The 15,567-nt window shown below is 33.8% G+C and overlaps 1 protein-coding gene across 4 annotated transcripts in view; it reads right to left on the bottom strand.

The window, feature by feature from the left end:
- Nucleotides 1-15,567, bottom strand: part of MYO9A (myosin IXA) — a 266,957-nt gene that overhangs the window by 14,294 nt on the left and 237,096 nt on the right. For all 4 annotated transcript variants that reach the window (XM_081290716.1, XM_081290714.1, XM_081290715.1 and 1 more), the window contains one exon: nucleotides 14,791-14,914. In XM_081290716.1, the coding sequence (XP_081146842.1) occupies nucleotides 14,791-14,914 (124 nt within the window). The remainder of the gene's footprint in view (nucleotides 1-14,790; nucleotides 14,915-15,567) is intronic.

The raw sequence follows: 15,567 nt of genomic DNA, 5'->3' as shown, positions 1-15,567 counted from the left end.
CATAGGGTGGTTCCATTCCTAGCCTTTTGAGGAACCATCATATTGATTAACATAGTGGTTGTACTAATTTACAATCCTACCAACAATGTACAGTGTTCCATTTTCCCACATCCTCTCCAGCATTTATTATTGTTTGTATTCTTGATGGCGGCCATTGTAATTGGAGTGTAGTTTTGATTTGCATTTCCCAATTGCTGAAGATGTTGAACATTTTTTTTTCATCTTTGTTAGCCATCTGTATTTCTTCTTTTGGGAAATATCTATTTCATTTGCTGATTTATTGATTGGATTATTTATTTGTTTTGGTGTTAAGTTTTTTTAAATTTTAGATATTAATCCTTGGTCAGGAAAGTAGCTAGAAAAGATTCTCTCCCATTCTGTTAGTTCTCTCTTAACATTTTTAATTATTTCCTTTGCTGTGCTGAAGCTTTTTAACTGGATGCCATCCCATAATTTAATTGTTAGCATTATTTCCTGAGCTGTATGATTCCTACTGAGGAAGTCCTTGTTTGGGCCTAAAATCTGGAGTGTTGACCCAATGTTTTCTTCTAGAATTTGCATAATTAGTCCTGATATAATTATTAGGGTTTTGATCTATTTTGATTTGAATTGTGCAAGGAGAGAGATAGGGATCTAATCTCATTCTTCTACATGTGGATAATCAGTTTTCCCAGCATCATTTGTTAAAAATGCTGTCCTTTCTCTCCAATGAATATTTTTGTCACCTTTGTCAAGGATCAAATAACTGTATCTGTGTGGATTTGTGTGTGTCTTCTATCTATCATGTTCCAATGATCTGTGTGTCTGTTTTTATGCCATTACCATGCAGTTTTTATAACTACAGCTCTGTAGTACAATTTGAAGTCATGTACTGTGATGCCTTCAGCATTGCATTTTTTGCTTAAAATTCTTTGACTACTCTGGGTCTTTCATTCTTCCAAAGACTGTTTTTGTCTAGTTCTTTGAAGAATGTATTGGTATTGATAAAGTAATTTAAATAAGTTTTCTGATAGTGCAATCATAAAGAAAAAATTAAAATGCCTATATTCATAAATTAAGAAAGAGACTTCAATAAAACTCATGGTCAAAGAAGAAACCACATTGGAAATTAGGAAATATTTTAAATTAAACAATAATATAAAAAGCTGTATAAGCTCTGCCTACCTTAAAGTTATAGAGTTAAATGCACATGTTAAAAAAATTTAAAAAAAATAAAAATTATCTATTTCAAGATACCAGATAAAGAACAACAACAACAAAAAAGTCCAAAGGGAAAAGAAAAATAAGAGAATCAAAGCCTAAATATTATCTTTCAAAAGATCAATACAAATTTTCAAAACCGTGGCAAGACTGATGAACAAAAACAGAGGTTAAAAAAAAATAACCAATGTTGGGAATGAAACAGTGGATATCAGAATAAATTTTACAGACATGAAAAGGTTAAGAGATAGTAGACTATGAACAACCTTATGCTGTTAGACAAAGTGGAGAAATTTCTATAAAACCCACTAATTAATGTTGTCAAAAAGAATTTTAAAATTTGAATAACATGATACTACAGAAATTAAAATTCATAAGCAAATCTTTCCAAAAAGAAATCTCTAGGCCTAGACTTTACTGGTAAACAAGAAATAACAATAAAAGTCTTTGATAGAATTAAAAAAGGACTATTCTCCAACTTGTCAAAAGACAAGTTATCAGGGACATTCAAAATGGTGGGCTAGAGAAATGTGCATTCCCAAGCAATAGGAGTACTGCTTCTCTGTGAGATTGTTGCTATTGTTTGTTTCCCACTATTCTGTGAAGTGCTGAGAACCTAGAGGACACTATAAGTTCATAAGGTAGATACTCTGTTACTGAACTAAACTCAACCAAAAGACAGTAAACCTTTCTCCATATACAAATGACACTCAATCTTCAGCTGTACATATACAGAAAGAATAGAAGAGACAAAAACCTAAACTAATGATCAGACCCCAATTAGAAATGGCTAGTGGTCAACCCACAGGAACCACCACCTATGGACATCCATTTCTTTGGCAAAAACAGAAATAACAAAAAGACTGTGGATACCACACTTATGGGGTGCGTGGCTCTCAATCCAGATCACTCTAGGACACTTTAGCAACTGATGTCTGTGTCTTAAAAAGGCCACACATAAGAGTGTAAGAGAAATCCATTTCAATAGATGCCTAAAACTCAACACATGAATATAAGAAATATGAAAACACAAACTAACAAAATACCTCCTGAAGGTCATAATTCACCAGCAAATGACCCCCAAAATTTTGAACTGGATGGCATATCAGATAAGGAACTCAAGAGAATCATTATAAAAATGGTCAATGAATGTCAAGAGAACACAGAAAAAGAACTAAATGAATAAGGAAGACACAACAAATCAAATTAAGTGTTCTGTTCAAAGTCTCTCTAATGGAGTAAATCATGCTGAAGACAGGATCTTAGAGCTGGAATACAAAGTGGCCAGCATTGAACATTCAGATACTATTAAAGAAAAAAAAAGTAACCATGATCACAACATATGAAACAGCATGAAGAAATCAAATTTAAGAATCACTGGAATCAAGAGGGTTGTGAGATATGGATTATTGGAATGGATAAACTCTTCAGGAAATAGTAAAAGAAAATTTTCAACCTTCAGAATGAGATGGACATCCAGATACAGAATATAAGTGTCTCGGTTCCATAGGAAGAGCCCGTCTGCCCTGCGCCACCGGGGGTTGGAGCCCGCCCACACCACACCATGGGGGCCCACACTGGGGTTCCTTTTTCAACAAAGAGTGGCTCCACAGCCCAACATCAGGGCATAATTAGGCTTGAGGCACCAATGCCACAAAACTGGGATATCATGCTTCTATCAAGGGACAACAAAAGGACCAGGTCCCTGTGGGCCGGGCTGCTCCAGAGATTTCTCTACTAGGGGTGCTAACAGTTATCCTGTTGCTGAGCTAACAGGGAGTCTTGCATGGGGTTGCCTATCTCTTGTTTCTCCTTCTAACAGCCAACTTCTTATGATTACCCTCTCACTCATATAATCTAATACCTCCATATTCTCACATCCTGTGCCCCAAACAAACCAAGATACTACAAAAAAAGTGAGGTACTGGTAGCCTGTATATGGCTGCACATTGGGTACACTGAGTGCTGTAATACTGATCTCTCCCTTAAAAGGTATTGGTAGCCTGTATAAGACAAAAGGACAGAAGCCGTAATACCTCAGATCTACACTGCAAGAGAGGAAGACACATAGACATCATGAAAAAACAAAGGAGGAAAGTGCCCCAAACAAACCAAGATACTACAAAAATAGAATCCATAGATAGCAAAGTAGGTGAAATGTCAGAGAAGAAGTTCAGAATATACATAACTAAAATTATTTGGGAATTAAAGAACAACTTAAGTGAGCAGATACAGGCAAAAAATCAATCACTGCAACAAAGACATAAGAGAACAAATACAGGCAGCCATCAATCACACCAACAAAAGAGAGCAAATATAGGTTGCAAGAGATTAATTCAAGAAGATAGAGATACTGAAAAACAAAAAAAACCCAGAAATCCTAGAAATGAAAGAAATAATAAGCCAATTGAAAACTTCAATAGATAGCATCACCAACAGACTGGATCACATGGAAGACAGGACCTCAGACAATAAAGACAAAACATACAATCTTGAAAATAAAGTTGACCTCACAATGAAGATGGTAAGAAATCATGAATCATCCAAGAATTATGGGATACCACAAAGAGATCAAATTTAAGATTTATTGGGAGAGAGAATGGTTCAGAGATTCAAACCAAAGGAATGCACAATCTTTTCAATGAAATAATATTGGAAAATTTCCTAAGCATGAAGAATGAATTGGAAAATAAAATACAAGAGGCCTATAGGACACCAAATGTACAAAATTACAACAGAGCTACACGAAGACACATTATAATGAAAATGCCTAGCATACAGAATAAGGACAGAATTTTAAAGGCTGCAAGAGAGAAAAATCAGATTACCTATAAGGGAAGACCAATTCAGACTTCAGCAGATTTTTCAACTTTGACCCTCAAAGCCAGGAGATCCTGGGAAAGCATACACCAAGCTCTAAAAGATAATGGATGGCACCCAAGAATCTTATATCCAGCTTCAGATTTGACAATAAAAACATTCCATGATAAACAAAAGTTAAAAGAATTTACAGTAAGAAAGCTGCACTACAGAACATTCTTGGCAAAATGTTCCACAAGGAGGAAATGAAAAACAACAATGAACATCTGCAAAGGGAAGAACTACAATAAAGGAAAAGCCAACCAAAGGAGAAACCAAGTCAAGTTAAATACCGAAAATAAACAAACATCAACAAGACATAACAATTATAAATATATATGACCCAAACAATGGAGCATCTACATTCATCAAATTCTTCTCAAGTTCAAGAGTCAAACAGACCAAAACACAATAATTCTGAGTGACTTTAACATACCATTTTCACTACTTGATAGATCTTCTAAACAAAAAAACTATAGAACTCAATAATACAATCAATAACTTAAGACTTAACTGACGTATATAGAGTATATTATCCATCAACGACCAAATACACTTTCTGCTCAACAGCACATGGATTCTTCTCTAAAACAAACCATATATTATGCCACAAAGCAAATCTTAGTAAATACAAAAAAGTAGAGACACTACACTGCATTCTATCAGAAAACAATGGAATGAAATCAGAAATCAATGATAAAATAAAAAATGAAAGCTACTTCAACACCTGACAACTAAATAAATATGCTATTGAATGAACAATGGGTTGCAAAAGATTTATCAAGGAAGAGATTAAAAAATTCTAAGAGGTAAAAGAGAATACCAATACAATATATTGAAATCTCGGGGACACTATGAAGGCAGGTCCAAGAGGAAAGTTCATTGCATGGAGTTCATTCCTTCAAAGAAGAAAACATCAAATAAATGACCTAACATTACATCTCAAATCAACCCCCAAAACAATAGAAGACAGGAAATAATTAAAATCAGAGCTGAAATCAATGAAATTGACAGAAAAGAAACATTTCAAGAAATTGACAGAACAAAAAGTTGGTTCTTTGAAAAAATAAATAAAATTGATAAACCATTAGCCATGCTAACTTAAAGAAGGAAAGAGAAAATCCAAATTACTAACATCAGTGATGAAAAAGGAAATATTACAATGGAAATTACAGAAATACAAAAGATAGTTAGAAATTATTTTAAAAATTTGTACTCCAATAAATTTGTACTCTGACAAAATTCTAGAGGCATATGATATGTCCAAAGTAAATCAGGATGATATACACAATTTAAACAGATCAATTTCAAGCAAAGAAATAGAGGATGCTATCAGGAGCCTACCAACCAAGAAAAGCTCAGGACCAGATGGATACACAACTGAGTTTTACAAGACCTTGAAAGAAGAACTAAAACCAATACTTCTCAAACAATTTCATGAAATAGAAAAACACATTCTATGAGGACAATATCACCCTGATTCTAAAACCTGGCAAAGATACATCAAAGAAAGAAAACTTCATATCAATATCTATTGAATATAGATACAAAAATTCTCAATAAAATTCTGGCAAATTAAATACAAAAACATATCAAAAAGACAGTGCACCACGATTAAGTAGGGTTGATCCCAGGGATGCAAGGTTGGTTCAACATATGGAAATCAATAAATGTAATTCATCACATCAATAGACTCAAATATAAAAATCATATGATCATCTCACATGTGAAGAAAGCATTTGATAAAATATAGCATCCCTTCATGTTCAAAATGCTAGAAAAACTAGGGATAACAGGAACATACCTCAACATTGTAAAGGCAATCTATGTTAAGTGCCAAGCCAATTCATTCTAAATGGAGAAAAATGGAAAGCATTCCCTCTAAAAACTGGAATAAGATAGGGATATTCTCTTTTGCCACTTCTACTTAACACAGTTCTTGAAACTCTAGCCAGAGCAATCAGACAGATGAAAGAAATTAAAGGGATACAAATAGGATACAGAAACTCAAATTATCACTATTTGCAGACGATATGATTCTATGCCTAGAAAACCCAAAACATCCCGCCAGAAATCTCCTAGAACTAATAAATGAATTCAGCAAAGTAGATGGTTATAAAATCAACACCCATAAGTCAAAGGTATTCCTGTACACCAGTGACAAACCTGATGAAAGAGAAACTAGGAAAAACCACCCCATTTACAATAGCCTCAAAAAAAAAAAAATACTTGGGAATCACCTTAACAAAAGAGATGAAAGACCTCTACAATGAAAACTACCACACACTAAAGAAATTAAAAAAGACCTTAGAAGATGCAAAGATCTACCTTGTTCTTAGATATGCAGAATTAATATTGTCAAAATGACCATACTGCCAAAAGCACTATAGATTCAATGCAATCCAATCAAAATCACAATGATATTCCTCATAGAAATAGAAAAAGCAATCATGAAATTCATCTGGAAAAATAAGAGACCCAGAATAGCCAAAGCAATCCTTAGCAAGAAGAGTGAAGCTGGTGGGATTACTATTCCAGACTCTACAGAGCAATAGTAACAAAAACATCATGGTACTGGCACCAAAATAGATCTGTAGACCAATAGTACAGAATAGAGGACACAGAGTCTAGCCCACATAACTTCAGTTATCTTATATGAGACAAAGGCACCAAAAACGTACATTGGAGAAAAGATAGCCTCTCTTCAACAAATGGTGCTAGGAAAACTAGAAATCCACATGTAACAAAATAAAATTAAGCCTCTCTCTCTCACCATGTACAAAATCAACTCAAAGTGGATTGAGGACCTAGAAATTAAACCAGAGACCTTGCGCCTACTGAAAGAAAAAGTAGGCCCAAATCTCCATCATGTGGGATTAGGCCCCAACTTTCTTAATAAAACTCCTGTAGCAAAAGAATTAAAGCCAACAATCAATAAATGGGATGGATTCAAACTAAAAAGCTTATTCTCAGCAAAAGAAACAATTAGTGAGGTAAATAGAGAGCCTACAGAATGGGAGCAAATCTTTACCACAAGCACATCAAATACAGCACTAATCTGTAGGATATATAAAGCACTCAAAAACCTTAACAAAATAACCCAATCAATAAATGGGCCAAGGAACTGAATAGACACTTCTCAGAAGAGGATATACAATCAATCAACAAACATATGAAACAATGTTCAACATCTCTAGAAATTAGAGAAATGCAAATCAAAACTACTCTAAAATTTCATTTCATTCCAGTCAGAATGGCAGCTATCAAGAATACAAATAACAATAAGTGTTGGCAAGGATGTGGGGAAAAAGGCACACTCATACATTGCTGGTAGGACTGCCAAGTGGTGGAACCAACCCAGATGCCCTTCAGTAGATGAATGGATTGGGAAACTGTGGTATATATTCACAATGGAAAATTACTCAGCATTAAAAGAGAATAAATCATGGCATTTGAAGGTAAATGGATGGAGTCCAAGAATATCATGCTGTGAAGTGAAGCAAGCCAATCCCAAAACACCAAAGACGAATATTTTCTTTGATATGAGGATGCTGACTCATGGTGGTGGTTGGGAGCACGTAGGAATGGAGGAACTTTAGATAAGGCAAAGGGGAGGGAGGGGAAGGGAGGAGGCAAGGGGGTAGGAATGATGGTGGAACCAGTTAGGCATCATTTCCCTAAGTACACGTGTGAAGATATGAATGGTGTGAAAATACTTTGTATACAATCAGTAACTTGTAAAAACTGTGCTCTATATGTGTAATATGAATTGAATTGCATTCTGCCATCATGTATAACAAATTAGAATAAATAATTTAATTTAAAAAAGTATAAGTGTCTCATAGTTAAAAAAACAAATATTTTCTTGGTACCATTATAAAAATAAGTTTGATCTTATAGACTTCTTGAAAAGGACTTGCAAATAACACATTGAGAAAGGGCTTCTCTTACTCAGAAAAATTAGACTGTATAAATACAAGTTGTATATATATGTGTCATTTCTTTTGGGCCAGTTTAAAAGTCATTGTGGATGTACAATAATAGATTTTTATGTTGTTAAAACTCTTTTAATGGAATTATACAACAGAAAAACTCTGAAATCATAGTATATATTTCTATCATAACAGGGATTTCACTGTTTTTGACTGATTACAGCCCATGCTAGGTTTCTTTTGTACCAGGAACTGAACTCAGTGGAACTTGGCCATGGAGCCACATTCCCAGACGTATTTTGTATTTTATTTAGAGACAGGGTCTAACTGAGTTGCTTAGTGCCTCGCTTTTTCCTGAGGCTGGCTTTGAACTCACAATCCTCTCAGCCTTCTGAGCCACTGGGATTACAGGTGTACACCACTGCATCTGGCCTCCTAGTTTTATGAGACTGAAAGTTTATTTGAGTCTAAGAAAACATGAATACTGAAGGATGACTCTATTAAGTCACTTAATCCTTGGTATGATTAACTAACTTATAGGTGAGAAAATGGAGGCATGAAAATTAAATGACCTATCTATGTCTCAACAGCTAGTAAACTAGTGCTAGGATTTAAACTCAAGTCTATTCCAGAGTCCAAATTTTTTTAGTGCAATTTTTATTAGTTTTTCTTTGTGTAAGGTTCAATGTTACACTCACTTCAATGAACAACAGATCTTTTTTCTCTCTGCTTTAGAACAGCTTGAATTGTAATTATGTTGGAAAAATTCCTCTATAAAGCTATTTGTATCTGAGCTTTTCATGGAAGCTGTTAGATGACTTTCTTCGGTAATTGTTCTGCTTATTCTGGAAGCACTTCCAATGAAGTATATTTTCATATAAAATTTCACATTTTCAAACATTTCATAGTCGCAGTAGAAATCCTCTAAAATGGCTCCAATCATTCTCATTTCTTGATTTCTATGTCCATATGTCAATCCCTTCCTAAACAGAAGAGTGGTGACCTGTTTAGCTATTGTACACCTGACAGTGTGTGACTTTTGAGGATAGGGAATAAAAGACACTTTGTGGGAGTTCACCTTGTTCTTCTCTGGATCAGTTACTCAGGAAAAAGCCAGCTACCATGTCATTTGGATGCTCAAGTATCCCGGAAGAGAAGTCTTTGTCAAGAACAAGGACCTCCTGCTAAAAGCAAACACTGACAAGCCAGTAATATGAATAAGCTATTTTGAAAGCAAACCCCACACCTCTGGTTGAACCCTTAAGTTATTAAATTTTAGGTTAATTTGTTATAATGCAACGAGTAACTCATACAGTAGTAATGTTTTATGATCCTTAATTTTTACTGTTGTTAATTCCTTATTTCTTATTTGTTAATTTGTACCTTTACCATTTTTTCCTAGCTAATGATTTGTTTTTCAAAGAATCTTTTTGTTTTACTATTTTTTTTTGCTTTTATCTTCACTGTTTCTTTCCTTTTACCCTCAAATTTCTTGATTCACATGTTTACTTTAATTTATAAGTTTTTAAGTTAATATAATATAAATTTCTCTGTATACTGTGTATGTGTGTCCCAGAGATTCGTATTTGTAGTGTTTTTATTGAGGTTTTTTCATTTACTTAATTTTAAGTTTATATTTCCTTTGTCATTGAAAGTTTTCACTGATTCCCATCCCCCAGATGTTTAATTTTAATTATATTTAATACTTTAATATAAAATTTTAGGTACAGTTTGAAAAATAATAAATATGATACAGCCACCATCTAGATTATGGCCTAATTTTGAGAATATGTTATGGGCAGCCAAAAAAGTATATTTTTTCCTTTTTTGGGCACAGAGTTACGTGTACACACACATTAGTCCAACTATTTTTGTTTTTAGACCAACTATTAATTATGTTACTAAAGTAGATTCACTTTAAACAACCTTTTTCTGGTGCCACTGTTTGGATAAAAATATTATTTGGATAAAAATAAACTTTACATCCACCTCAACTGATTGTCCTATAAACTTAGGATACCCTTTTAGTTACACTTACTGAGAACCTTGAAAGAGACTCAGAAGGAGAAACTATCATCAGTTATCATTCCCTATCATAAATATAAGAATATAAAGCAATAACACTTAAATTGATAAACTTGTCATTCCCTATCATAAATATAAGAATATAAAGCAATAACACTTAAATTGATAAACTATCTATAAATGAGATCTTGCCAGTCCGTGATCACTCATTAAGGCCTAATAGTCCTAATGTCTTAGTATATTTCAAAACAAAGCCTATTTTGGTTTTACCTTTGGGTCTCCTTTCTGTATAATCACATAACATTGTTTCTAGCAATTATGAACTACAGTTCTGCCCCCCACCCCAAATTAAACCTTGTATAATTTATACCAACAGGTCTTCCTCTATTTGATTAGTTCAAACTTATCCCTTAAGACCTAGCTCATTTATCACTTCATCTACAGCCTTTCTCAGTGCTCCCCAGGCAGAAATAAGTACTTCTTCCTTAGTATTCTGACCACACTTGGTACACAGAACTGTCTCATTCCTCTCTCCCAAACTCCTTTTGCTTTCTAATGCCCATAAATTTTGTTGCCTAATCATACAGATTTGTCTAAAGAAGTCTGTACATAATTGTACTGCTATTTTTCCTAAGAGTGGTATTCTGAAACAGATTTGGATCAGAATTCTGAGGCCATTTCATACACTGTAACAAAAATATTGGAAGTCAAATGTTTTAATGTGGGGAATCTAAGTGAAGATGCCCTATGGAAGGTCATCATCAGTTGGACCTAACATTTCTATTTTCCCCTAAGGCTTAAGGAGATAACAATGAAGATGAGAAGATATACTAGACACAGAGTTCTAGTTTTGATTTCTTCTGAAAATGCTATAAGGCTTATAATGAAAAAAGGAAGCAAAAAGAAATGACAAGGCATAATTGACAGGCACAAAGAAATTTAATACTATGATTCAAAGCCTAAACAGTGCAAGAGGGATTGTTAGAGATTCATAATGATGATAAAGAATGCACTGTCTACTACATGTAATGACTGTGTGGGAAATATTACCCTCATGAGGGAGGTTATGATACTTCATGAAGATACAAAAAATATACATAATTGGGGTTTGTCCATTTGGAGGTGAAAATCTGAGAAGGAGGAGGAGGAACCATGTATGATGTGCACAGAACTGTACATAACTAGCTAAAGCACAAATCTAAGAATCCTAACAAAGAAATTTTACCCAGAATAACCAAGGTGAATTATTAGACTACTTCCTGAGGAGTCTGGTTTTCTAGTAAGAATTTTTTTTTAAATATCGAATTCTGAATTTCAATATTTTAAGTCATAATTTTGGTCGTAAGAAGCACTTTATCCATGATCTTTTTAAAAAGACTGATTGTGGGGCTGGGGTTGTGGCTCAGTGGTAGAGCACTTTTCTCGCATGTGTGAGGCACTAGGTTCGATCCTTAGGACCACACAAAAATAAATAAATAAAATAAAGATATTATATCCACCTACAACTAAAAATAAAGTAAAATTTAAAAAAAGACTAGTTGTTCTGTACAGTATTATAATGAGGTATCCAGGAAGTTAAAAAATCATCTCAATGCCTATAGTTACTGCTCACTGATGAGGGTTGGTAAACACTTTAAACATAAACAGTATGTGTTTGTGTGTATCCTCATCAAAAAATTCTCTACAGTATAGTAAGCCATCAATATTACATGTACTGCAATACAGTGGATCTCAAAGTATAATGTAAGGTTCCCCAAAAGGAGTGGGGGTATCCCCAAGATCATTTAAAAAATCTGCAATATACAGACTATTACATAATGATACTGAGATGCTATTTTTCCCTTCCACTTGTTGAGATTTGCACTAATTAGATAAAAGCAATTGTGGATTAAAAAAAAAATTCTATTGGCATCAATACGTGAATCAAGGCAATGGTACTAAGATATACTAGTCATCATCATATTCTTTGCTATCATATCATGCACTGAATTCAAAAACTCAGTTTCATGTCATGTTGCCATTAGTTTATATGTAGTATAAACTAATTTTAATAATCCACGACTGTTGAGTTTGCTACTTTTTATTTTCCGTATGACAAAATGGAAGTATGTGTTTTATAATATACTATATACTCTGCTATATACTGAGGGTTATCTCAAGAAAGAGTATTTCCATAATTATCTGAATTGTAAGATGAACTATCTGCTTTACTCACAAAACATTTCTTAGAATAATTAATAAAGGGAATATGGTACACATTTTTTTGAAATGTTATGAAGGGAACCTATTTCAAATGAAATAAATAATTACATTTGATGTCAGTGGTAAAATTTTAAGATTTTAAACAACTAGCAGAATTTTGGAAAACTGCCCTGGGAGTTTTATAGTTTTCCACATAGTATCAATGCCATCAGTCAGGATTTAGCCAGAAGATGTAAACAAATCTTAAGGGGACAAGAAATTGCTACAGACATAGGATAAGAATGAGCTCATGATCAGTAAACTGGAGGTACCACTCATCTTCATTTAGCCTACTGATAACAAGTAGTAGTGTTGACAAGATAATAATCGTAGTGTTGACAAGAAAGATAAAGGACAGAAGTATGAGACAAATAGGAACTACCTAGACACCTCCAAAGTTTTAAGCCCCAGACTAAGGTCTAGTCTGTCCTGAAATTAAATGAGAAGAGCATTGGATCAAGTCTGTGACTGAATTTTAATATAAGAGAATTGATTTTAAATACCAGAATGAGAGTGAAGCATTTGAAAATTATCAAACAGTGACAAGATGCTGTTAAGGAATTGATTATCCAGTGGAGAAAGGGAAGTCTGACAAAAAAATTAAAAGGGAGTTACTGGACAAAAAGCAAATTGGATGTGTATTTATTTCCCAACAATACAATGGTTACACACAGGCAGAGCATCTCTGAAATTATTCCACGTAGATTGGTGTTCTTAGTTTCCCAATACTCCAGTACTCATTTGTATAAACAATGGAATTGAAGAAGTGCACCAGCAAGTAAATCCTGCTATGAGCTCTACTACTATTATACTTAAGTCTAAACTAATCTTATCTATTTGTTCACTTCTACTTGTTGCTCTGTCTGATAAATGCCAAGTAGATACATCTGGGATGATATCACCAGATCACAGATATGAATGAACAAATAAGCATCAATAATGATGAGAGATGTTGGAAGTAGTAATAGGTATTTAAAATGATAAAATGGACAGGATTGCTAGGAAAACAGCTCACAGAGCAGAAATAAACTTGATACTTTAATGTTTTCAACTATCACCTTTTAATGATTCAATCAAAGAAGAAACTCAAAAGGAGGTTTATCTAAAAAAAGAGGAAAAAACAATATATTTTTAGTGAACATTGTTCGACAATACAGAGAAAGGAAAACAAAGGCTCTAAAGAAAGAGATTAAGAGAAAAGTTAAGTGATGGCTAGTCAAAAAGTGGGACCTGAATTGGAACTGAACATGGAGGATAGACAGTTATGAATGATAGACAGAGTAGAACAATTCCTGGATGAATGAGAGACAATAATGTGAAGTGGCTGTGACACATTGCAATATTAATACATACCGAGACTGAACTGCGGGTAATGCTCATAAATCTAACTGCAATTAGTACAGGTTTCTGGATTAGGAAGGACATGAAAAGGAAAGCAGAAGGTTAGAATGTACATGTCATTGCCCCATTAAAAGAGAAGGTTAATATTTCAAAGAACTGAATATCTCCATCTTCTGCTGGATTGGCAATGTGGGTGCTACTAGACTGGGCCTCTTGGCACCGAGTTCCTGAAAATTCATACTACAAAAAAAGTTTTGCTTTGAAATAGCATTTCTGTTTTCAGTTTCTGGGGAAAAGGTTTAGACAGTATCCAATGAGGAATTTTATTTAATGTCTTTACTGCCTGGGAAAAGGCTATACTTATGTTTGTTTTTAGAGAAGACCTTTGTTGAGCACTTATTCTGTGGTAGGTAGTTTAATAAATTTAGTGCCAATCTAACTATGAAGATGATGGGGAAGCCTAGAGATTTATTGGGGATCTGAAGTGGTTATTCATCACTATAATTTTATAGTCAGGAGAGTAACAAACAGGTAATAATTAAACATGAATTCAGCAGTTGTTTTCCAGTTACTCAGATCCTATTAATTGTTAGTGATAATTAAATATATCTCACTGGTTACAATACAAGGTATTAAATACATAAGTGGGTAAATGAAGGAAATAAATTACCATTTATTAGGCCTAACCTAACAATAATTCCTTAAAGAAATCTTTATTTGATAATAGTAGACTCATATGGAAATCTATTTCCTCATGAATCAATGTTTTTGTTCAAATCCTGTTGCAAATGATTGAGGTCTCTACTCCCAGGAGTTTTGGCAGGACCACCAAAAGTGACATGATTGAAGGTATAGGAACAGATGGTGGAAGAAGTAGAGAAAAAAGTTAGGATCGGGTTTTCATAGAAAGGACAAGAAAAGTAAACAGGGGAAATTATTAAGCCACCAACATTTTATCCAAATCCTCAATTTAAAAAATTCTGCACATTTAATCACACATATTCTATACATATAACTGAGTTAAGAGATCAAATATCAGGCATCCATAGCACCCACAGATTTGGTGATTTAAAAAAATTTCTTCATTATGAAAAAGCTTTAGAGAATAATCCCTATTTATATCACAAATGCACACTTAAAATCCCAGAAAGACTCCCATTTTTCCCTTGTGTCTTCATGTCTTGCATCTTACCATTGATCTACGAATCAGTGACAGCCTAGTCTTTGCCTTGTTCTCAGCAAATTCCAAGCTACTGATATCTTTAAGACGAGCCTTATATTTATTCATCTGTTCCACAACAATCAGCTCCACACAGCTGAAATAGGAGGAAAGAGAGAAAACTGTTAAGAGCAGAAGTAAATAAAGTATAGCATCAACAGACTGTTTTTTCAGATAAGGGTGGTACATAGTCATAGGACTAAAAAAAAAAAATCAATATCTCTTACTTTATTAGCTCAGAAACAAGGTATAGAACAGTGGCTCACAATTTGGCTACACTTTAGAAAATACCTAAGGAATAACTATAAATCCCAATGGCCAATCTACATTCCAAACCATCATACTCTTTGGGGATGGGATTTAAGCACTGGTATTTCTTTCTTAAAAGTTAGTTTTGCAGTCAAGGTTTAAAAGAATAGCACAGAAATATAACCCAAGAAAAAGTTAAGGTGAAATATAGGAATACTGAAGTACTAAAACCAAAGGGATTTGGAGCCATAAGACTATATATAGTAAGACTAGATTACAGAAAGATACAAAGTGTACAGTTTGATAAGATGGAATTTGAAAATGTATTTGGAAAGTACAAGCAGTTTTAAATGCCAAATTAAAAATATAAGATCCTTTAAAACTGATAATTCTCAGTTGAAATGAATTTAAAAGTATATATTCTTAGTATAAGAATATCCAGTAGTGGGCTGGGGTTGTGGCTCAGTGTCTAACACATGTGAGGCACTGGGTTCGATCCGC

The sequence above is a fragment of the Spermophilus citellus genome (genome assembly GCF_964194105.1).
Source record: "Spermophilus citellus genome assembly, chromosome: 4".
Lineage (NCBI taxonomy): Eukaryota > Metazoa > Chordata > Mammalia > Rodentia > Sciuridae > Spermophilus > Spermophilus citellus.
Note: the sequence above shows the minus strand (reverse complement) of the source record. Positions and strands in the feature narration are given on the sequence as shown.